General features: G+C 41.2%; 1 protein-coding gene across 1 annotated transcript in view; it reads right to left on the minus strand.

The window, feature by feature from the left end:
- Positions 1 to 2,117: 2,117 nt before the first annotated feature.
- Positions 2,118 to 25,738, minus strand: part of GABRA5 (gamma-aminobutyric acid type A receptor alpha5 subunit) — a 95,878-nt gene continuing 72,257 nt past the window's right edge. Inside the window, exons 6-9 of the mRNA XM_006017061.1 lie at positions 15,316 to 15,459; positions 8,686 to 8,838; positions 5,971 to 6,182; positions 2,118 to 3,519 (exon numbers count right to left, since the gene is read on the minus strand). Coding sequence (XP_006017123.1) covers positions 3,217 to 3,519; positions 5,971 to 6,182; positions 8,686 to 8,838; positions 15,316 to 15,459 — 812 coding nt within the window. The 3' untranslated portion in view covers positions 2,118 to 3,216. The remainder of the gene's footprint in view (positions 3,520 to 5,970; positions 6,183 to 8,685; positions 8,839 to 15,315; positions 15,460 to 25,738) is intronic.

The raw sequence follows: 25,738 nt of genomic DNA on the forward strand, positions 1-25,738 counted from the left end.
AGCATGCACCAAGCTTCCTATAGCTATAGTATAGCTATAAACAAGACACTTGCAGGATTACCCTTACTTCATAATCTTCAATACATTTCCCTCTGTAGAGCAGTGCAAACAGGTACCAAAACACAGGAGTAAGGAGAAAGTGATATGAACAAGGACTTTAACACTGGGCTGTGGATCGTCACTCTACTGGTTCTTTTCTAGCTGCCACACTGCTGTTTTACCCACAGGAAATACAATTCCTATAATTGGCTTGTAACTTCCTGATTCTCTACAGCAGGGGTTCCCAACCTTTTCCTCAGCATGGCCCCATTTAAATATTGGAAATGTTCTGTGACCAAGGGTCCCTCTAAGGTGCGCACGATTGCGTGGCTGCACACGAGTAAAAGTTTGGCCATGCACAAACTTTTTCAGGCTGTACACCTGCTGGGAATGGAGCTGGGCTGTGGTGTGGGACACTTAGTAAAGGTAAGCTCCTCACCTAGGTGGAGGTGGGGGTTGGTGCAGGCTCCACCGGCTCTGGGGAACTGCTCCGCTCCCCTGCATGGCCTAGGGGAGTGAGGACACACGTGGAGTCAGGACCAGGGAATGTAGCATTTCATGGAACTGGAGGAGCCCGTGGAGCAGTTCCCAGGAGCCGGTGGAGCCTCATTCGGGGCAGGCAAAGGCTTCTCCCCAAGGTGAGGCAAGGCAGGGATGGAGGCTGGGGCAGGGGCTGGCGTGGGCTCTGCTGGCCCCAGGGAACTGCTCCGCCAGCTCCGGGAAGTGCTCCACTCCCCGGCCCTGATGCCATGTGCCTCCTCACTCCCCAAGGTGATGCAGGGGAGCGGAGCAGTTTTGCGGAGCCCCTGCCAGCCTCCAGCTCCCAGTGGAGCCTCACTCAGGGCAGGCAGGCTTCAGGCCCAGGCCCCTGCCCCCCAGGCTCCAGTCCTCCAGCCCCCGCCCCCCAGGCTCCAGCCCCCCAGGCTCATGAGTAAGCCCTCCAGCCGGCGCCAGCCCTCCAGCCCTCACCCCCCAGACTCCAGTCCTCCAGCCCCCCAGGTGCCTGCCCTCACCCCCCAGGCACCAGCCCTCCAGCCCCCACCCCCCAGGCTCCAGCCCTCCGCCACCCAGGCTCTAGACTCTGCTGCCTGGCCTGGTGAAGAGTGAGGAGCTTACCGTTTGTAAGTGTCCCACGCCGCACTGAAAAGGGGAGGCGGAACCAAAGCAGCGCGCTCACAGAATGCCACTCCTTAGAGGGAACATTGTCTGTGACCCCAAAATGATGCATCGTGACCCCAACATGATGTCAACTTCCAGTAATGTACAAGCACCTTGCGTCAGCATTGCAACTGTCATGCATGGACTAATAACTGCCTTGTATGAGAGTTGCATATTTATAAACAGGAAGCATATTCATCATCATCAGTCAATACTGATGAGCAACTTTGCCATTCCATTTTTTATCATTGCAACCTCAATGGGATTGCAACCCCAAGGTTGGGAACTGCTGCTCTACAGGAAAGATGGGAAAGCAGGAGCAACAGCGACAGCAATATATCTTTTTTTCCCCCCAAGATTTTCAGGATGGTGAAATGGAGAGGAGGAAGAAAAACTGCCTAATTCCCTACTCTGCACCCTTTCTCTCTGTGCAGCACAAACTTAAAAATAAATCAAGTAGGAAGAAGTAGAGAGTAGAAATGTAATGATGCAAGTTCATAGCTACCCCCACCCGAGCACACAAAGATTCATACCAGAGAGGTAGTGTCCAATACAGAGTAAAACCCATCTCTTCAAATGCTTATTGGTTTAAGTAACTCTATTTGCATAAGTAGTCCCATGGAAATTACTCATGAGCATTAGTTGTACTTGTATGAGCATCCATGAAAGTACTGATGGGCATTAAGTTATACCTGGGTAAATGTTTGCCAGGATAGGCCTTTAATTGGTTTAAATCTTAAAAAAATATGCACAGCACATTTTTTCCCTTTAAATGGTAACTTAGTAAAGGATGACATTTTGCAACCATGTGTTGAATGTATTTTTTATTTAAACATTGAGAGTAATTACAAAAGCTACTGGAGCAATGAAAGACTTCTAAGGAAAAAGTTGAAAACTCAGATTATACTTTCTCAGTCATTATCAAAGCAAAACACGCTGGCAGCAGCAAGTTGGTTTATAAAACTTTCATATGAACAGTGCAAAGACCTAAATGGCAATATTCGTGCTGAAAAACCTCTCTATCATGAAGCATAACTTTCTTTTTTTGTCATCTATTTTAGTATTGGTTGTTTTTCATTTTTGGGAATAAGAAATAATTAATCCATAATTATGATAATTATTTATTATGTATATCATCTCATATAACATCTTCTCCATGGGAGGATATCCAAATTCCAGTTATTGTACTCTAGTGAAAATGCACATTGCTGTTATTAAAGTTTTATCAGCACAAACATGTTCCTAATCTATTTTTAAAGATATTTTCATGCAATTGATGTCTAATTTTGGAATAACAAATGAGAATTATCAGCAATAAATAAAAATAGCTTATTCTTTCCCCTAGGGGTAAGATTCTGCCACTTTTATTTATACCCCTCAAGCAGTCTCCTTGAAATCCGTGACCTAGATTCTTAAGTGGTGTAAATCAGCGTTGTTCCAGAAAGATTCAGCTTACTATGCCAGTTTCCAGCAGTTGAAAATCTTACCCAGCAGGCTTATTTGTGGAGCAATGTAGTTCTCTGAATGAGGAAGGGTGGACATATGTAGTCTTATTATTATTATTATATTTTTTACATTTACAACCTGTATTATTCATAATATCTGATCCAATGACAATAATGGAGCACTTCTGTAAAATATACATTAAGCCTATGTATGTATGAAGTATGTATATCTGAAGTATAAAACCCACAGATATGCAATACATGTTAACATTTAAAAAATAGAACTTATTTTCTTTGTAAACTATCAATGCAAGATACTGAGCAGCAAAGAAGCCATATTCAATGTCTTCTGTTCTTCTAGAAAGATCTGTTGCTGTAGTAAGTAATGTAACTGTCTCTGAAACATCTGAGTTTACATGTAGAAACAATCAAGGCAATATAATTTGTACATATTATTACACATGCAAAAACTTCCTGAAGAATATTGCCCAAATATAGAAAGTTTTCTGGATCTCAAATTCTCCTTGGTAGCATTTGCTTTATTATGGCTCATGTGGTTTTAGAGTCCTTCAGTTTATTTTGGAGAACCAGCCCCCTTAATAACGGGTTCCCTATTCAAATATGTGGCCCAGTAGACTAAGTTAAAAGTTCCAAACAATACTGGAAAAACAATTCGAGACATTTTGTCAATCTTACTGATGCTGTTGTAAGTCTTTTTGCTTTCAGGAGGCTTTTCTTCTACAGGTTTCACTGGAGCAGAAGCACTGTTTGAGATCACAGATGGAATTGAGTCCTTTGGCATGTCTGGTGTGGGAATCGTCTTTCCAGTGCTAGAGGCATTAATCACTTTGTTTGCATGTAATTCACGTTCTTTCTTCTGTAACATAAATAAGGAAACATGATATAGTGTTTTTACAAATAAAAATATGTTCTCAGGATATTAGACATCATGCTAACAACTATCCTTTTTTGTTCTTATTTCAACTCCCAGCAGAACTCTTATGCATCCGTTACTGTCTTCAATTGACATAAATGAATGCTGAACAAGAACTAGGACTGGAATCCAGATTACCATATAAATTCACAGATTCCTTTATCAATGTGAAGTTTACTTTGGGTGTGCCTAGGTGAACTAAAGGTACTGGGATATCAGTGTTTTGGGAGAGCTGCCATGTTACAAATATGACATCATACACCAAAGGAGGCAATTTGTTATTAAACCATGTGATCCTTTCTACTTTTTCTTTGTACAGTTATCTCATAAGGGATAAAATACAAACTTTCAGTGTGGGATTATTTGGTAAAACTTAGTAGTATTAGGATATTTGAATTTCAATTTGCAATTTACATATATATATTTGAATTTCTGGCCATTGTGCCAGGATCCTGACCCACTGAACTCAATAAGAACTGTGCCATTGACTTCAATGAAAGTAGAAATGGACACTACCTGGCACTAATTTTATGTTATGTCTGCTCACATCCTTAATTTTGGTGATAAAAATCCACTATAATATAGCACAGTCATTTTAAGACTTGTACTCTTTAAAGGGATCTGTTAAATCAGCTTTAGCTTTAGAGGTCATCTAACCATGGTTTGTGCCACTGATACAGCCTATTCCCAATGAAGGCACTCTCTTTTGAGAGGGCATTTTTCAGCTGTTAGGAAAACTGCTTCATCTTGAGTAACTGCTCCTTGGGGTTGTTGTATCTTGAGAATATGATATAAGTGGCCTGAAAAAGTATCTTTGAATAGGGCAACACATTTATCTGGTAACTTCTTATTTCACTAAATTCTCTTTTTATTGACCACTTCTAATTTGGGGGCTAGTTGTCTAGTTTTCGGGAAGGCTTCCCTTAACATTCTAATGGAAGTTTTGGGTTAGGGACAGACTGAGCCTGAGCCTGAATTGATTCAATCTTCACAGGTTAGTCTAACCTAGCTCGGCTGAACTGGGTTGCAACAGCACAGAGATTTCCTCTGGACTGAAGAAATGCAGGCACATGCCTGCAGTGGTTCAGGCTAGAAGGCAGGGGGCACTAGAGCACTGTAGAAGAGAAGGCCCTCCCTTCCCTTCAACAGTGCTGAGCTTAGCGGGGCATATCCAGGCCCTGGCAGGACACTTTGATTAGGGAGGGGTGTAAACCCCCATGCTACCTGAATCGTCCCAGGCTTTTCCCCACTTGCTGCTCAACAGGTGTGAGTGTTGCCAGCCCCCAGCCCCAGGCTAGCACTCTGAGGTGAAGTGGGGGTGTTCAGTGCAGTGCACGCATCTGTTGGTGATACTGAGATTTTCAGTCTCCCTCTCCCTGCTTCTTCATACTATCTGCAAACCTGACAGGAGAGGGAGCCAGCAGGGGGCTAATAACACAGCATTTATCAGTCCATCAACAAAACAAAAGCCTCTCTTCTTAGTTCAAGCTCTTCTTAAACAACTTTTTCCAAGGAAGAAACAGAGGACATTACCAGTTGACCTGTTGATTAGCTCCAAAAAGCCTGAAGTGGACACTGTTCTGTCTTTGTGTCCCAGTGAAATTGGAGACACCGGGAGACACTGGACATACACAGACACCTCCCTGCATTAGTTAGCATACCACATGACTAGGGTCCATGGGGTTGGGGTTCATGCTGTGGGAGATAGGAGGGAGGGAGGGAAGGAAGGAGGGGGGATTCCTGCTTGAGCTGCAAGTGACAAGGGGAGGTGGGGCAAGGGGAAGCAAGGCAGACCCTGCTGTATCTGCAGTCTCCACTGGAGCTCTGGCTAAGGTGTGGAGGGGCTGGGCCAGCCCTATTCCCTGGAGCAGACAGCCCAGCCCAGTCTGGCCCAACTCAGCCCACCCAGGGCTGCAAATCATCTGGGATGCTGGGGGACTCTATTTTAATTTAAACCAGGAAGGGGTCTAGGGCAGACATTACATAAACTGGTTTGACCCAGCTCAATTAAGTCTGATACTACATTCAACCAGATTTATCTTAAACCAGTTTCAGCCATTTTGAATCTGGTTTATGTGCACTAAGCTTATGCTCTGTTACATGTTTAAAGCAGTTGTTGCTCTCTTAAGCCAGTTCATGTGTAATGCCTGTCCCTAGCCTTGGAGAAAGAGAGAGAGAAGTGGTCACTTTCCACACATGGCAAAATTTGTATCTGATTGAACATAAGAAATCAGTATACCCTGTAAATTGTCATCTAAAGATCTGTGACCATTTAATACGTGTTAATTAGAAATCTTTTTCATGGCGAAGGTGCACATTATACATGCAATTATTGGTTTCAAACAGGGTCCCAGGGCTTTTTCTTATGGCTGTCAGAAAGGGTACACCAAGCACCTTGATTTTAGCAGCTTCCAAAGCCTTCTTTCCATCCCATGCCCAACTTCGCTTGGTAAAATAGTTGACTGTTGCAAATTCAATCAGTGCAGAAAACACAAAGGCATAGCACACAGCTATAAACCAGTCCATGGCAGTTGCATAGGCCACTTTTGGCAAGGAGTTGCGGGCACTGATACTTAAGGTGGTCATGGTAAGGACTGTTGTTACTCCTTTAGAAAGGAAAAAAAGAGAAAAGTAAGCTTAGTATTCTTTATAAGCCTTGGGATGATTTGTCATTTAAACCTTGGTCAAAAAAGTACTTGAGCATATCCTTTTTAGAAGTCCCTAGTACGTTCTTGAACAACAGAAACTTCCCCCGAGAGATAGGTTAGAGTATACAAGCCTTTTTAAAAACAAGATTGTGAACAAAGATTAGTTGGGAAAACCAAACTTTTCTGTTTATTTTATTAATTTACTTTGATGTTTATAGCAGTTCTTACTAACACATACACCATAAAATCTATGTACCCTATTTACTTGATTCAAAGACAAGGTTTTTTTCTCCCCCATTCAACATGGGAAAAATCAAGCTTTGTCTTAGAATTGAGTATGAGACCACTCAAGCTGGGAGCTGTGGGGAGCAGCTGTATCTGGCTTGGCTAGGGACAGTGGCAGTGGCATGCAGCTCTTCCTTCCTTGCCCATCTCCCCTTCCCCACTGTTTCTCTTGCTGGCTGAAGCAGGCTGGAAGGAGGAACCTGTGTACTACCACAGCTGTTTCTTGCAGTGTGGGACAGGAGCAGGTCAGGACCAGCTCTGGGGCTTCTCCCATGCCTGTCTCATCTGGAAGTCAGACCACTCCAGCTGGAAGCTGTGGGGGGCAGCTGTGCAAGAAGCCCAGCTTGGCTAGGGACAACAGCAATGGCATGCAGATTCCTCCCTCCCTGCTCAGCTCCCTGCTGTCCATATATGCCAGTTTTAATGCATTTGTCTGCCTAATACTTGTTAGGCTATTTTTGTGTAAATTTCTTAACAAATCCGACATTTTTTTTCTACTGGATTTAAACCAAGACAAAGTGTGAACTTTGTAGAACAACTGAACAGGAAAGAATATCAAAGGAAGTAAAAATAAATTTGGATGTCATTTTACCCTACAGACAGCTAATAAATCAAAATCATTAGCCATAACTCTTGTAGGAAGTCAGAATTTCAATATTTATTTTACAGTCTGAAGAAACTATGAATGAGATAATTATTAGTCATTCATTTTGGACTCCTGTAGGTGCCAGATCCTGATGCACATGATGGCAAACACTCAGGGTGCAGACAGAGGTGACAATTTTTGCCTGATCTGGCCACAGAAATGGTATATAGCCATGACCAAACACAAGTGCATGGCTGCAGACCGCTTAAAAATGGCTGATTGGGCAAAAATCTGAACCCTCATTGCATGAGGTTATAGATAAATACATTTGAAAACATAGTATCTTATGTACCTTGTGTCTGTACTGCCTGCCAGGCTCAAGCTGTTTTCAGAATGGAAGTGGGGAAAAAGGAGCAGACGGGAGTTCAGTCTGGCGGGGTTTCAGACCCCACTGGAGGGTGGGGTGGGGGTATTGGAGTCCCCTGAGGTAGGGGCACTCCAATTCACTCCTGCCCCCTCCCATCCTCCAGCACTGGCTGGAGGATCCCTAGAATGATCTCCTTCTGCTCCCTTCCCTCCCTCCTATTCTGAAAACAGTGTGGGCAGGGAGCTGCACTTCTGTCTGTGCTCTCACCGATTCCACTTGTCAAGAAAAAAACTTAAACTTTTATTCAAGAAACCAAATTATGTCCTCAGTATATCCATATAAACCCTATAGATGCCACTGTATTTACAAAGCTGTTTCTTAGGGAAGAAGTATTTTAATCTCATAGTAGCTGGTCTCTGTAGTGTTCCATTGATTTTTAAGCAAAATTCTCAACAGGTCTCAATAGGGAGTTCTGTATAAAAACCAGAAGCAAGATTTGACTTCCTATTAGTAGGAAATCTGTCCATTATACAAAATTTGCTATTGCAGCCCCTTTCTTTTCCAGCCAGTTGTATTTCATATTTCATCAGTCTTGGGTAAAACATTTACTTACTTCTTAATAGCAATCTTCTGGTGATTATTCAAGTGATTTAGAGTTCCCAGAAGGATTTTTCTTATTATAAATTCTGCAATATGTATACATTTTGTACATGAGTAATTATATTAATTTGTATTTATGGTAATAGGGGTAATTGCCACTAATTAACCTCTTTATGGTTCTTCTAGATTAGCATCATGAAAAACAAACACACCAAAACTTTTGAAGTAAAATCAGTGTTTCAAATGCTGTTCCTAGAGTTTGCATTAAATATTCTGACACTGATGATGATAGTAGATACCATGTTATTTTGTTTTATCTAGCCAATAGTTTAGAGCTTGCTATAGTAGGCACATAAAAAAATAAAACATACAGATTTGATTTCTTCTGCCCCTTTACCTCTTCTGCCCTCATTAAATTCTTGTGTAATCTCCATCAGAACTGAACTAAAGGACTAGACAACTTTTCATGAAGGAACACGTGAATTTGCATTGACACAGAACTAGGGAAAATAAAATGTTACCTGGAACAGGAAAGAGTATTGAGCTATTATTTTCTTGCAGAAAATAAACTATTAGACTGCTACGAACTTTTAATAAACATAACAAAGTTGTAGACTACTCACCAAAGACAGTTCTAGCAGGGACAGACTCTCTGTTTAGCCAAAATGACACTTGTGATAAGATCACAGTCATAATGCATGGAAGGTATGTCTGGATGACAAAATAACCAATCTTTCTTTTCAGGTGAAAATGTGCTGTCATAATAGTATATTCACCTAAGAGCAGAAAACAATCAGTTGTGGGTAGAAATCAGTTTTTATTGAAAAGTAATATATCCTGTGGATGTCTGTGCTCAGGTCTGGAAATTTCACCTCCTGCTTAGGGAAACCATTCATCTTTTCATTTTTGAGCAGTCTTGGTCCATTGTGCCACAGAATACCAACATCAGGAACATAGATGCAGTTGGATCCTGCTGATCTTTACACCTAATTTCCGGGTCACCATTGCCTAGATGCAGAACACAATCAAACACTCCTACTGCACCAAGTTATTCTGGACCTCTGGTCCATGGCACTGCACCTGTCTAGATTTAGGGCCAGGAACCTGTCAGTTCCAACAATGTAATGCCTCCACAATGTAATGCCAAAAAAAGAAACCATACCTCCAGAAAAATGTGAGTAGTTTTGTGACACCACTACCATAAGAACCTGTACTAGGCACCTGAATCAAGGCAATTTTGGGCTCTGGAAAAACTAATTCCTCTATCTACTTAGAGGACATTGTTGTCTTTTCTGCTCCCCCAGAAAGATCCAAATCTTGGGTTATCCTGATGCCCACATAATTTACAATTAGCCATCATACATTTGGAGACTTCTGGATCAGGCTAATAGTTACTACAAGCTTATATGTTATCCTCTAAGTCAGGAGTTCCCACAGTGTGGCCTGTGATGCATTTGTACACCACTCAAAAAGGGACTTTTAAGTATAGCCGTCTTCAGCAGAACTAGCTGAGTGTATAGCCATTGCCTCTTCAAAAGTAATTTAGTTAAACAATGATGCAGGATTCTCCTTATTGTAACTTTATTTATGCAAGACATATTATGTTACATCTATTGAATAGAAAGGTATTGCAAAGTGGATTAATTTTGTTATGTGGCCCTCAGCATGATGTCCCACTCATTAAGTGGCCCGCCATAAACAGAACTTTGATAATGCCTGCTTTAACTAGAGAGCAATATATAACTCTTATATTGCTTGGAACACCTGAGTTTTGATATGTACTGGAATGATAGCGTGGCAAAAATATACATTTGACACCCAAATTCTGCCAGATCCTGGCACCTTTTGGCCACATACTCTATATTCCATCTTGCCATATTTTATCTAACAAATTGTCTTCCATTGCAGGGATGAGGAATTGTTAAGGCACTAAGTCTTCTCATTCTCTTTTCTTTTGGGACATTTTCGTTTTTGAAGCTGGGGAGGGGGTGCACAAAAGATGCAAAGTTTGTCAACGGGATGCAAGGGGGAATCTCTGTGGTATGTAGTGTGTGTGCCAGGGTACAAATGTTCATTCATATGTACCCCTTTGTATTTACTATCTATTAAATGGCAGTCTGCTATTGCAGAGGATAATATATGATGAAATGGGCATCCACTTCCACTCTTACTGTTCCTGTATCCTATGCTGTATTTTCTGAAGAGACAAATACTTTATAGACCTTTACTGCTTGACCTAAAAGGCTAACTACAATTCCTAGTAACAGAAACTGATTATTATCCTCTTTAGGCCTGTCATTAAAGGAGGAGACATATTAGACTGAAACAATTTGGCAGGCAGCATAGATTGTTTCTAAAAGAGAGTGAACTTGATTAGTTAGGGGAAGGACTATACATCAGGAGAGTTTTGCTTGTGTAGATACGTGGAGATAGAGTGCTACACCTATATAGCACTGGTAGTGTGCATACAATTTATATCAGCAAAACTACACTTCTGCCAACCTAGCTTAGCCCAGCTCCTATAAGCAAAATAAATTACATTGGTAAAACCATAATTTTAGAGGTATAACTGTGCTTTCATTTCAGGATCTGACAGAACACCTAGGTCAGCCAAAGCTCTTCACTCTCATGAGTAATATAGCTGTACTCTTAACAATTTGTAATACAGGACTAGTCTATGCCTTGCATCTGACATGTAAGTATTCTGGATTCTGTCTTCAGCTTGTGAAACCTCTCAGTAATGGATGAGACTGTGGGCCACTTTGAGGCAGATATGATCATTCCACCTGCATACCAGTGCTGTTCCTACCCAGTGATAGCGAAACATCAAAGGGAAACTCTGAGATGTAAGGTGTATCCCCTTACCTTACCTATGACTAGTCCTATGAAGGTGTGGGGAGGTTGTGATGGGGAAAGTCAGCAAAGACTTGAGGAAAGGAGCAACGTGAAAACTGCCAAACACCTTCAGTCTAGAAAGACTGCCTTGCCTTGTAGGCACAGAGAGAGTGGTGCCTTTTAAAATACCTGTCTGACTTTTATGAATATTTTCTTCAATCAGCTGCTCCCAGAATGCTGTCTAGAGCTCTCAGAAGGCCCCTTTAAGACTATTTCAATATCTCTACATAAATGTATTCCTTAAAACCACCCAAAATTAAATGTGGAGCTGAATGTAGTTGCCTTCTTTGGTGAGCAGAGCACCTATTACTCTGCCAGGACCTGCTCTGGCTGTGAGTTTCAAGATGAAGTTTAAGGGCTTGAATTTGATTTAGAAATTCCTAAACAGTTTAGCACTTACCTAGTGTAGAGACTGCCTCAGCCTTTGTTCTGGGGGAAGAACCTTCTTCTGGCTTGTCACTTTCTTGTGAAAAGGATTGCTGAAGAGGTATGGGGAGAGGGAGAAGGTCTGGTGTGAAATTGGGTAGTTTATCCCTACTGGATAATCTCCAATACACATTGATTGGTAGTAATCCCACACCAGACATCATGGCCCTTTTTGTGCTCTAGACAGGACTGCACTTGCTCTCTGTTTAGCAGGATTAATCTGTGGATTGGTGCCAAAAATATGCTGGATCAAGCAGAGTCCACATACAAGATATATTTTTCAAGATGCAACTGCACAGTGGTATGTTGAAGCCTGTATTTTGCCACTCAATTAGGTGTGGCAGCATAGGATGTCTAATTTGATGGCACAGTTCAAGGGGTGGAGTCAAAAACAGATAGAAATCAGCAGATAATAGATGTTGCTATGTTATGATAAAAGGACAATTGAAGGTTGGCCTTTTTTTTAAAAACCTACAAACATAAAGACCTAGTCCTCACATTTAAAACCCTTTGTGGCCAATTCCTGCCACAATTTGCTATACAGAATCAAGACGCTAACCCCTCCACTAGTGATGCCAACCTTGAGCATCTGATCATTTTCCAACAAGCACCTTTGCACTGTCTCCTGTTCTGCCCTTATATTGGGAAGAAGCTGGCTTATAAAATCAGCATTTTTTCTCCTGCAGTTATGATGCCTAGGAAAAAATCAGCAATAATTGGGCACCTAGTGCTTTGGCCACAGCTCATCATGAGGACCCAGGTGTCAAATCTATTTTTGAGGCACTGCTGCACAAGACTATAGGAACTGGCAGGATAAGTGCCCTGGATCTGTTTTTGTGTGCTCATGTGCCAAGAGCAGTTGTGCATGGAGAAGATGGACATTTCTGTATCTAGAAAATGGAATTAGGATGACTGGGTGTAAAAACTGGCAGGTTCATGTGTTTTTGTGGTGCTGTGATGCTCTACAGAAGTCCAGCATTTTGTAGTGCAATAGGAGAATCCAATCATGTTCTCTAGTCAAGTTACTGAATTTGGGGACTTGAATGCAGAATCAGCAGGATCTGGCAGAATCTGTGTCTTGGGCCTGGGTTTTTGCAATATTTCAATTGCAGAATGTGCTGGGGATTGGGATATTTTAGTGAACTAAGCACAGTTTGCCATATTTTGTAGTCCAGAGGTAGAATTTAGTGGGGCAAAAAGTGGGCTCTATCTCCTGTTCTAGGTATCTGAGAAGAATTCATGCCTTGCCTCCATCACTTTTTAGCCCTGGGGTGTAAGAAGTGAGGGTTGTTTGGTGAAGTGTAAGTAGCTGCATGTGTCTGCATTTAGGATGTGGAATTTGGAATCTTGGGTTCAGATATTTGCAGGTGCAGCAGACCTTGGTTTTTGCAGCATCATTAAACCAAATCATCCAGGGTTTGGGGATGTTTCAGTGCAGTAAGCGTGGAGTGACTATATGTGATTGTCACAAAGAATTTAATGGATTGTTTACAAAAGAATCAACTGAATCCATGTCCCAGATCTGAGCTTTTTGCATTACTTCAAGACATATCAGTTTTTAGAAATGCTTGAAGCAATACAAATAATTAAATATCTTTTCTATTTGGCACTGAAACATGGGAGCTTGGGGGCAAAAATCAGTTGGATCTACCTGGATCTATGTGTTGGTTCAATGTGGCACCAATAAAGTATTACAGTTTCCAGGGTTGGTGGGTCCAAGAGTATGACTCAGGTGCAAAAATCTGCAGAATCCAGCCAGATTGGTTTACAACCAGCCTTCATTGCTGTTTCAAAAGCCTGTCTTTGAATCAATAGCAATAAAGACATTGTGGTGTGTGAAATTTGGGTCTAAACAAACACTTCCTTGTGGAGCTACAGGGGTTGTGAGTTTCCCATGTGTCTCCAAAAATATAGAAGAGATCGTAACAGTTGGATTGTGCAGTAGTGATTTGTTTTTCATTTCCACAATCACCAGTTCTGTTAGAAGGAAGAAATGCCTTAAGCATCCAGTCATAAGTAACCCTGATTACTGGCCTACTGCGAGCTTGATGAAGTCCAGAAAATCCATTGCTGACTGATGCTTTCCCTGTGTAAAATCGGATTTTTGTATTTTGTTAATCCCTGGTTACAATCTGTGTCCTGCTCTGATCTACCCTGCAATCAGAAAACAGCCAGCCCAGCTGTAACACAGGACAACATTAATATACAATTTTGAAATTGGAAAGCAGTCATGTATTAGCCTAACTTTTAGAAAATAGGAGAGAGGTGGCTACCGGGCACAAACTTTTGGATTCCTATAATGAGTCTGCTGTTTTGGTGGGTTAAAGAGTTACAAGGCATCTTCACAAACAAAGCTGAGCGGGACAAGTGACCTGGAGCTGACATTCTTGGAGTGCTTGCTACCTGTTTTGGATTGTTTCCTTGATCCAAGGAGGAGGATACATTTCTAGGACATGTCCCAGTGCCTCCTCTGGACCTTTTGCCTGGCAATACTGAAAGTAAAAGGAGAGCTACCATTCATTGCAGAAAACAATGCAGCTATGTTGGTGAACTGGTAAGAAACCAAATGTTTTTGTTCTTTAATGTGAGACAGTTCACTTTCCTCCTTGAGACTCGTTGCTGTGATGGAAGTTACTGTCATTCTTTCTATATGGACATCCTTACATCTGATTGATTTTTTGTTTTGTCTAGTAGCTGTTTGATGGATATTAAAAGTGAGGGTAGAGCTTGCTAGAGGAAAGGATGGAAACCTTGTTTAGTAGCTGCCCTGTACTGTACAAAGTTGCCCTTGCTTTGTGATTCTTGAAGAATTAGCAGCAAATGCAGGTGAGCTCTGAGTAGGTCCCATCTATAGTATGTCTATTTGATTGGTTGATTTTGAAAGGAAAGCATTTAACACCTGCCTTTCTTGATCCTAACAACCTGTATTTGCATGTATGTGTGTGTGTGTGCACGTGCGTGTGTGCGTGCGTGCGTGTGTGTGTTTGTGTATGCATGTGTGTGTACATGTATGCTTAAAGCCTCTTTTTCCTGAGTCTCTCTTGACGATAGTTGCCAATCTGGTATATTCTCCTCCTGATCCTGAATTAAGTCTCAGAGCATGCAATTTTCAGCTAGTGACAAGAAGGGTCTGTGTCTCCAGTGATTACCTCTTGGTGATTTGCTATTTTTTACATAGAGTATTGTTCAAATGTGTTCTATAAAAGCTCACTGTAAATGAAGGAAGCATGGAAAACTGTTGTTTAAAGGCAGGATATTTTGTTTCCAATCACGGGAGACTTTACTCTCCATTCTATTAATACTCTGAAGACATGTGTATTATATAACCTGTTAAAGCCTGTGTATTGCAGAAACCATGTGACTCGCAGGTCCAGTCTGGCTTCATCCCTCTCCCCTCAAGCCTCACAGTAGTCTCACCAATCACAGCCCTCAGCTACTCTGATATGGAAGCCTTATGAAGGAGGGGGAGGGGCTCACGTGGGTTGCTGGCTGGCATTAAAGCTTCTTTGTCTCCCAAGTGCTGCCACATCTGGCACTTCCATTTCCAGTTACAGAGGAAATGGGACTCCTTGGAGTTAGCACATCCCCTCTCCTGGACATGCAGCAACAAAACAGCTGCCATCCTCCTCCTCCTTCTGCCCCCAAATGGGTTTGTCTAACAAATCATTTTAAAGCTAGGATTGAGATAGAATAAATGGGGTTGTTCTTTTAGTAAGGGGATAAGCCAACAATAGTGCTTGCAGCTTCAAAAAATGTAGTTGCTGAAGATCTACAGACAATTCCCAAATCTCCCTGGCAAGCAGCCAGGAGATTTACAGTCATTTTCCCAACACCCCCACCCAGCAGCTAGGAGCTTCTCTTTCTGGCATGTCCCCAGTACAGCTGCTTTTCCTGTTAGTATTTATGTGGTAGAAAGTTGCATTCTTCCACACCTGTACTGGTACTGATGTTTTCTGTTCCTACAGTTTGTCCGATCAGATGATACTGGTTGAGTCGTGAACCGTCTTCTGCCACCACCACAGATGTAGTAGTACTATTAGTCCAGACATAGATCACTTCAGAATTGGGATAAGCATCTAGTAATAAGGGGAAAAAAGGGACATATTAAACAGAGCATAATTTTCTAGTGCATTGGGGAGCCAATCTTTTTGGCAGGCATGCCACAAAATTAGCCCTGCACCATCCCTGAGTGCCGTTCTGAACCCCTTCCTCTGCCCAATCTGCTACTCTGCTTTCTTCCCCCTGCCCTGTGCTCCCTGCCTGATCTGCTGCTCTGTTTTTTTATTTTCTCCTTTTTTTCCTTACCCAATCTGCTGATCTACTTTCTGCTTCCATGCCCCTGTGCTGCTTGCCCACTCCTCTGTCTGCCATGTGCCATATATAGAGGTTGCCTGTACCACTTGTGGCAACTTGCCGCAGGTTGGCTACCCCTGTTCTAGCGTACAGATTTTTAGGAGTGGGGCAGGGAAAGAGGAGTGACAGTGAGTGGGTGAAAACAAAAAGATGATATGACAGTGTTCCCATATGTCCAGCTCAAAAAGTATTAGGTGGCAGCCCTGTGATATAACAGATGCGTGGGATGGCACTATAAATAGAATCCTTCAGGGCCATTTAATTTGGGAGAGGTTTTGACTTGAAGAGCTTGCTGTACTCAACTAGTCTGCAATTCATGGAGGTAGACAGAAAAGCACTTCTGTGTTGTAATGGCTCTTTCTAGCACCTCCACATTTGGAGTCGCTTGGGCATACTCAGTGCCTAGAAATCTATGGAATGTCTGCGTCTCAACACATTTTCAAAATAAAATATAGGTATGGGCCAGTATGTTTCAGGGAAAGTTAATGTGGATGTGAGGGGGCTAGTGTATGTGCATGAGGGAGAGAAAGAAAGAGTAAGAAGGGATTTCTCTCCACTTAATAATCTTTATTTGGAAGTTGGAGGAATGTAGTTATGAAATCAGTGTCAGTGTTGTCAATTCATATGATTTTATTATGAGTCTTACTTCACAATAATGCTTTTTTTAAAGCCCCATGACCTGGAGTAATGTTATTATAGGAAAATTTCAGCTTTCATTAAAAAAAAAGAACAGAAAAAATAACAACCCTTATGGCTACAAGAAAAATCTTAAAACTTAGAACAGTAAGACCTTAAGAAACAGAAGGAAATAAAAAAGTGCCAACATTTATTATTAAAAATGTTACTTTTTAAAGCCGTTTTCCTCATGCCTAGAGTATCTGGCTCATAATCTTTGAATGTTTTCAAACAGGATTATTGCAGTGAAGTTGCAAGGACTCATTTTTACCAAAACCTCTAAGAAACTGGAAATGAAACCATCAACTTGTAAAAGTTATTCTTCCCCCAGAAAGATAGTGGCTACTGTCATAAGACCTGAGGGAGGCGTACTTGCAGATATAAAACAGCTCAACTTGGTTCCTCACAGCAGATCAGCAGAAATTTCATGTAAAAGATTTTTTTCTATCCTTAAATATACAGAGAATTTATTGAACCTAAAAATATAGGAAGAGTTGAGGCAGATAGATATGGGATCTATGTGGAGCAGCAAAGAGGGAACTATAACATGCAGTCGATATTCCAGGCCCAGGAGAGCTCTTTGTTACAATACTGCCATGCAACTGAATAAATGCTTCATCTACAAAAGTCATTCCCTCTAGAAATACTACTAATTTATCTCTGTTTATGGATGAGTTATCTCTGGGGCACAGAATAACACACATGAAGATCAATATTGTTCAATCTACTGCACACAGATATCAAAAGAAAAATAAATTGGACATTGCACTTAATATAAGTTAATTGGCAAGTGTGTCCACTTCCTTTTTGGCTATAACATGGCCATATGTATTTTACTGCTACAAGACTTGCATTGGAAATTACCCTTTGCTGTAAGAATTGTGCACCAATTGTCTAATATATCAGTACAAAATATCAGTCTCTCTACATTACAGTTGTGAAGAAAAACTCAAGAACGTGAACTCGAATATAAATTGGAGTGACTACCTGAGTCTAGAAAGTCTGAAGAATAGCTCTGAGAGGTATAAGCTGCCTTGTGTACTTTAGCAGGGTGTCGACAGTGTTGATTATATCATTTCTAGTCTTTTAGAAGAAACATCCAGCTATTATATGCTAATCCCACAATCTTAGACTGTCTGACACTCCTCCGCAGGTGCCAAAAACTCCAATTACTCTCTACCTAACTGCCAAAACCTCCAGCTTTGTCTCTGAGAACTTATGAAACATAATTACGCATTGTCATATTGAAAACTGAAAGTGTAGGAGTAGTCTAGAATAAAATAAATGCACTATCAAGAAAAGGCAGATCCTGATTGTGTTATTCATTATCATATTGAATTGAATAAAATCTGTTTTTCTAGTTATATAATGCTTCCACATTTTACCTCACTGTAGTATTAGGCAGTCAGCAGCAATTCTTACCTGTTGCTCTCTGGCAGAAGCTACAATCATCTAGGCACTGAATGTCTGGACTTGGTCTGGCTTTTGGATTCTGCCTCAATTGTCTAAAAGGGGGATAGTAGGTCATGGGCAGCCTCCACTCCTCTATGCTCTTGTCTAGGCGATGCATCCAAGGTCTTGGTGACTAAACCTATTATGCATACACCATGATCTAAAGGATTGACGGTTGCCTACTAATGCATGCCAGTGTATCAAAGAACTTACGCCCACATCATGAATGGTTAAGAGAACTTTTCTATTTGAAAAGTACAAGAAATGCTAGATTTTAATTTCTCATTCTTCTCTGCACAAGTGCCTATCAGGTACATAGGGTAGTTTTCAGCAGAACATAACTGGTGATAAAATGAAGTAAAAGAGTCAAGGCCAATAAGCTACTGGCCTCATAGGCTACTCAAAACATATCCCAATTTAGGAAAAACATATTTTTTTCATTCTCCCAGGCAAAGAAATCAGCTTCATTTGATATTCTTTATAACAATATTTCTGAAATCCTAAAGGAGAAAAACCTGTTAAATACTCCTCCCTATTTTCAGTTTTTTCCATCAAAAAACAGGAAAACATAGAAGAATCTATAAAAAAATAAAGAAGTGTATGAAACTATTATAACCGTAAAAAAGTTTGTCAACTAATAGTTGCTTCCCACAAGCATTTCCTACCTGGTAGAATGCTTATCACCTACCAAAGCAATGAAAAGAAGTACTTTCTTTTGGTGTCTCTTGGTCAATGATCCATACTACAGTTTTCTGCATCCTAAAATGTAACAAGCTCACCACAAATGTAAAACATCCTCTATTTCTTCCCATTAATGTGGATGTTAAGATTCTTATAAAAGGTCACCAGTTCTTCTCTACTTCCTTGAATGGAAAGGAGCAACAAGCATAGAGGATTGTCAGAAAAAGGGTTGTTTTTAGAAAACAGGAGACTGTATTTATGACAAGCAAAATGACACCCTAGAAAGGGTTAACTGATCTATTTTCGCATGGCTGGGCAGGATATATAAGGAACAGAAAGTGGAGCCCTGGAGCTAAAAGTGTGTTCTGTTTTCCCTTGGTTAAGGGAGGTAAGGGAAAAGCCTTTGAGACAGTAGCCAGCGTTGGGTTACTGAGATGCTTTTTTATGCTATTTATGGTTTAATTGTATCCTGAGGCAAAGGCCTTTAAAGGACATGGGTGTAGCTGTGCTCCTCTTCTCAGGCTGGTAAAACAGCCACTCGGTATTTGGTTCTAGCTCCACAGCATACTCCTTTCAACCAATTTGCAGGTGTTCTATCAGAAATGGTATTATCATCTTGTCATGGCATTGTCTCTCCATTCTCAACAGTGCTGTTGAGCATTGTTCAATGTATGTAATGTATGTAGTGTTCAATTTATGTAATGTATGTAATACGTGCCCAGTATTAGCTAAGCACGTTTTCCTCCCACCAAATTCTGAACTCCATCTTGAAAGAATATTGATGGGAAGTTGCTAGCTGCACGGGAGCATGATTCTTGCCAGCATCATAATGTTACCTTAAGAGGGCACTTGAATCTGGAAAGCCTCAAGTACAATGTTGCATCACATTGGCCTTATGCCTACTTGGGTCAACTCCTTCCATCTTTTTATTTGTAATATTTTTGCAGCAAGAACAACAACAAGGAATTGAAAAACCCTGAAGTCAAGACTGAGTTTCTGGGCCTCTATGCAAAAACACAGATGGGGATAATTTATGTTCTAACCCACGAGTCAGTGGGAGTTGGGTGTGAGAATTATTTCTGGCATCTGACCTTAATTTAGCACTCAACTAAACATAATAATAAATATCGCATGTCTGTTTCATGCCCAGTCTGTATGGTTACATGCCCAGGTGAGACAACAGAAAACAATTCAAGAAGAATTTTATAAGCTTACAGAAAACATAATATCTAGCCACATTTATAGATCCTGTCAATACGTAACGTGAGGTGCTTATGATAATGGACAAGTTACAAACAAGCCATAGTTAAAATACTTTGAAAAAAGTAAACTAGTAACAAGCAGTACTGAAAAACTAGTTTGGCTTATCTTGTTTGCTCATTGTATCTCTCTAGCTACATTCCCAGACACTGCTTATTGTCATGATACTGAGTCCATGAAATTGGCTGTCCCTGACATGGTACAATCAGGTATCTCGGCTAATCTTGTTGCTGTTACTTATTCCTATTAAGGGTAATCTAAAGTACAGATCCAGGGCTGTTGATTGGATGTACATAAATTATCTGTTTACTCAGATGCTTTAAAGATAAAGAATTTTACTTTGTTATTTTATCTAAATTGTTGGTATTCTAAGATCATCTCTTTCTGGTAAAGTTTTAGAGTATAAAAGTATTTATTCTTATTGAACTGAGTTTCATTTGCCTTAAAAACATGGAATGTGAATGGTAAAAAAACCAATTCTGGACCCAAGCCCCTAAAAGTTATGAATTATAGTGTCTAAGTTCTTCATTGGTCCTAGCCTGTAGTTAATAGTTCTGCTAAAAACAGTTAAATCAGAACACAATGCAGATCACACTGCATTACCAGGTAAAAGAAGAGAAAATGTAATCAAAATACAGCTTTTTATATAAACTAACCACATGATTGAGCATATAGCTGAAGCAGGGCTATGGGGAACAGCTGCTTTTTTAACAGTCAGTAGTCAATATAAAACTCAGGCTTTGGGCAAGAGAACATGTCCATGCACACGACAAACCTAAAATAAAAGATTTTTCATTAGTATACTGATTTACTCTACTGACTCTAATGGGATTTGGGGGTTCACAAACAGTACCTCAGGAATCTAGAATAATCTAAATTAAATGTGATCAACTAGCCTTGAAACATGCACAGACTTTGAACACGTACTTTAGATTGAGCACAGTTATGTGACACAGCAATGTAAAAAGTTTTTTTACATGTTTAGTTGCAAGGGGCTAAAGTGGAAAAAGTTCATAAGTTTAGGCTACTAAAATCATTATTTCTGTCCTTCCTTAGGTTAAAAAGAAAAATATACCTGGAATGCTAGTGATAATGTTTTGTATGTTTCATCTAAAAAAAGTTTTCTTAGCTCCTTGCGTTTCCTTTCCATAAGAGATGGGACAGTACATTTTAAAATGCTAGACAGCTTTCATGAGACTTCATTACCAAGCAATACTGAGATACCTCAGTGACTGGCACTGTAAAAAACCCTAAAACAGACAGAAATGGCTCAAAGATTGATTGCAGTGGCTTCCATATATTGCAATGATGGAATGGCACATGATGTATTTTTTTACTCTAAAAATAAATGGAACTGTTTACTGCATTATATTTGAGGATAAACCAGTCTGACATTGGTTTAGTGTTAGCAGCCCTCTTTTTTGAGTCTTACTCACTTATTTTTTGCTTTCCCTAGTGCTCTTCCAACTTCACTTGGTAAGTAGTTAAATGAAGATCTCAGTTTTCCTGAAAAAGATTTTCTAACTCTCAGGTTTGGGGAAAGTATTGAAAATGTAACCTGATTATACTCTATAGGCATGTATAGAAGTGTTCCATGCACATTTTACAGCATTGTAATTTAGAGCACTTATTATAGCACTATAGTTACAGCACTCTTAAACATGAGAGAAGTGCAGGGTTTGGTTGGGATGAAGAGACTCTGAGCCTTCCTGAACTTTCCAAGCTAGGAGGCAGGGGCTGCTCTGTAGCTTTCTGGGCTAGGGGCAGACATTACACATAAACCAATTTAAGTGATAAGAAAATGGTTTAAACCTGCAACAGAATACATGTTCAGTAAACGTAAACCAGTTTGAAAATGGCTGAAACTGGTTTGAGATAAACCTGGTTGAATGTAGTACCAGACTTAACAGATTTGGCTCAAACCACTTTAAGCAATGCCTATCCCAGACCCCTTGCTGGTTTAAGATAAACCAGACTCCCCCAGCATCCTGGCATGCTCTCTGGGCTGGGCAGGGCTCTCTGCCCCACAGCAGGGCTGGCCCCTCCCCTCTGCTCCTTTGCTGGAGCTCTGGTAGAGACTGCAGTTACAGCAGGGTCTGCTTGGCTTCCCCCTGCCCTACCCCCTCCCCTCCCCTCACTGCTCGCTGCTCAAGCAGGAATCCCACCCCTACCATCTCCCACAGCACAGACCCCAGCCCCACAGACCCTAGGCACGTGGTATGCTAGCTAATGCCGAGAAGCGTCTGTGTGTGTGTGTGTGTGTGTCTCCAATTTCACTGGGACAGGCAGACAGAACAGTGACCACTTAGAGCTTTTTGGAGCTAATCAACAGGTCAGCTGGTAAGCTGTTTAAGAAGAGTTTGAACTAATGGAGATAGTCTATTGTTTTGCTGATGGGGTGATAACCACTGTTATCAGCCTCCTGTTGGCTTGTTTGCCTGTCATTTTGCTCCAGACAGTATAAAGAAGCAGGGAGGGAGATTGAAAAGCTCCATATCATCAACAGGTTCATACACTGCACATACCCCCTTGCCTCAGAGCATAGCCCAGGGCTGGGATCTGGCAACACTCCCACCCCTTCAGCAGCCAGCAGGCAAAAGCCTGGGATGGTGCAGGCAGACCTCCCTAATCAGAGGTCCTGCTCCAGCCTGGCCAAGACCTGCCAGCTCAACACTATGGCAGGGAAGGGAGGGCTGCTCTAGCACCCTCCAGCTTTCAGCCTGAGCCACTGCAGGTATGTGCCTGAATTTCCCCAGTCCAGAGAGAATGTTAGTATGGTTACAAACCAGTTCAGCCTAGCCAGGTTAGACTAACCTGCAAAGTTGAATCAATTCAGGCTCAGGCTTTTTGAATGTCTGTCCTTAGTCCTGGGGCTTCTCCACTGGTTAGAAATTTAACCAGAGTGAAGGAATTATTTAAAGCACTGTAGGTTGCTGAAGTGCTGTAAAATATAGTGCTTCAAATTTAATGTCTTTTAACAAAGGTTAATTTAAAGTGCTGTATCCATTTGTAAAGCTGTGCATTTCTGTTAAGTCATCACAAGAAAGCACTTGAAATAGCAAAAAAGTAACTTCTGTACACACCTTATATTGTTTCAAAAACTAGTATTCGAATGTAAAGCACACAGAATATAGTAACATTTAAAAAAAACATTAAATTGTCTCAAAAATCTTATGATTTGGGGGTCCAGGTTTGTTGTGTTTTTTTTGAATGATCAGGATAGGCAATGCTGGTAGATAGTTAAAAAAAAAAAGTTAACTACACAAAACCTTGATGATAAACTAAATCTAAGTGCCAATTCTTATGAAAATGAATGAATTACATCTCTAAGGTACCATCCTGCCATGCTTTTACCATTAAAAAGTACTATTTATTCTGGCAATGATTTAGGTACAGCTTGGCATTGGAGCCTAGTCTGAACCAAGTAAAACTGCTTTTGAATGATTCCAAGATGGAGCAATTTTGTCCACCATCTGTAAAAAAGCTGTGGCATATTCCCCATTATACAGCTGGTCACCTCTACAGGCTAGAGTCAGTGGCAGCACATCGAACCATAATGGCCCCATCTCTCTTTTTTGCTTGCTTTGCTTCAATGAGAAAATAATTATACAGTAGTCCCTACAATTCCCTTACATACATGTGCTGCAGTTCTGTTTAGCCTCTAACACAGGGAGGGGCAAAATGTGGCCCGTGGGCCAGATGAGGCCCGCCAGGTCATTCTATCTGGCCCGCGGGGCCCCTAAAAAATTTAGAAAATTAATATTTATCTGCCCCGGTTGCCTGTCATGTAGCCCTCAATGGCTTGCCAAAACTCAGTAAGTAGCCCTCTGCCTATAATAATTGCCCGCCCCTGCTCTAACACTTTCCCTTCCATTGCTTATCCATATACAGTTAGTCAGATTCTAGGCAATGGTCCAGATCTGACATGAAACCCAGAAGCCTAAACATGAATTAACAATGCATGAGTGCACCAAGAATGGCATATTAAAGACATATTGAGTTGTGTAATCTGAAATATATCTCATTAAATTACACTTATAAAGGGAGAAATAGAATGGAGAATGAAAAACACATTACTGACCAATAGCATTATTCTTTGGCATTAAGATCACTTCCCTCTGATCTGAAGAGTAAGTCCTTTAACTTTGTTAGAAGAGACCATGTAGGAATAAGTTATTTCATGGACACATGAAGATATTAAGGCATCAGGAAGTCTTTCCTTAGCTACCTGAAGTCTAAGGTTTTGCACTGCACCTTCAGGAGATGCACCACAGAATGTGCAGTCCCAGAGTAAGAATGGCAAAAGGGTGTTTGATGCCCTTCCGATTCTGGGAAACTCCAGAAGCAGCATGCCCTGCCCAGGCTGCCTATGTGTACTACTGTGCAACTATTCAAGAGTCTTATTAGCATTCAGTGCTGCAAACCCTTTGCTAGAACTTGGAACCATGCTTCCAGAGGTGTGGGAAGAAGGGTTTCTGCTCTTGGTGACCCAACATAATACTTTTGTTAGGCATGTTGCAGGGCCCTTTTTATCCCTATTTTTCACCAATGGGACAGGGTTCATAGGTCATAACAGAAAGGAGACTCCTTTCCAAAATCTTCCAACTCATCTAAAACAACCTGTGAATTTTGTGGAATGGATGTTACAAAATCTGCAATGATGTCTCAAAACCTTCCTCTCCTTTCCTGTCTCCCTTCTTTCTTTGTGCTTGTTGTGGTAAACATTTGTAGTACAACTTAGTTATTTTGGTAGCACTGTCAAACTGTCCCTGTAATTAATTTGTAAATTGATTTTTACACCATGTTTCATGGAGACCATGAAGGTGGCTCATGTGGAAAGGTCCAAAATTTGTTGTTTTAGCTTCTTTGTTTCCCGTTGGTATATATTGCTAGATGTGTCATGCTTATTATTGATATAAACTTTGTTGCAAAAGAACTGAAGCAATGATGCTTAGGAGGAGTTTGAGATGACATTTAAAAAATGTAAATATTTTGGGATGTCCCTGGTCAATTAGAGCTTTATACACTAATATGAGTGTAATGCTGACTCAGAGTCTGGTGTGACTGTGGTAGCTGAGTTTAATGCACTTTGAATTTTAAATCATAGTATTAGGCTATTGTATTCACTACCAATGAATGAGCACAATGTATACTGTCATGACCCAAACGGTATGATTTTGTGTGTGCTTTGGCACTGCAGAATTATTTCCCGCCACATGGAGCTTTCTTTGCACGGTGCAATTCTCAGTTGCATAGAGAAAACCCCGGTGCAAAGGAGTTCCTGCCACCCGTATGTAAATTTGTTTCCCACTATTGGCTGTTTCTAAATTATTCCCACGTGGTGGCTAGCGATTGGCTTGCTAGCCGTATAAGAGGCTTGAGCAGTTTCCGCCCAAGTTGGAGGAGGAGGACTTCACATCCATCTTGTGAAGAACTCTAAGCGTGCTGTGGAGCCTAACAAACTTCGCGTGTGCCTTAAAGGAGGATACAGGGACCTGATCAACCTCTAGCCTCTCCCCGTCGCCGCACGATCCCTCGATGTACCCTACCCTGCGCGCTCGTGGAGAGTCACCTTTCCGACTCTCATTTCAGTCGGTCCACGGAGCCTAGCAAACTCCGTGAGTGGTATCCAGAGCTCTGTTCGTGTTCATTTAGCGGAGCCTAGCAAACTCCGCTCGTGTGTCTTCGGTGGAGCCTAGCAAACTCCACGTATGTGGGGTTTTTTTGTAACTGCAACTCAAGAAAGTTTTCCTGCCTGCACCGCAACCACCTATGGTGTAAGTAAAATAATCTTTAATCAACCTCTACACGTCAGTGCCTAATTCTAGTTTGCCGTGCCGACCCTTTCCCCGGCCCACGTGCCTGGGCTGCTGGCCACAGCCCCTCGGCCCTGACATGGCGACGAGGATGGGATACGGGGAAAGCACGATAGAA

This window comes from Alligator sinensis, unplaced genomic scaffold (genome assembly GCF_000455745.1).
Source record: "Alligator sinensis unplaced genomic scaffold, ASM45574v1 scaffold144_2, whole genome shotgun sequence".
In the NCBI taxonomy this organism is placed as follows: Eukaryota; Metazoa; Chordata; order Crocodylia; family Alligatoridae; genus Alligator; species Alligator sinensis.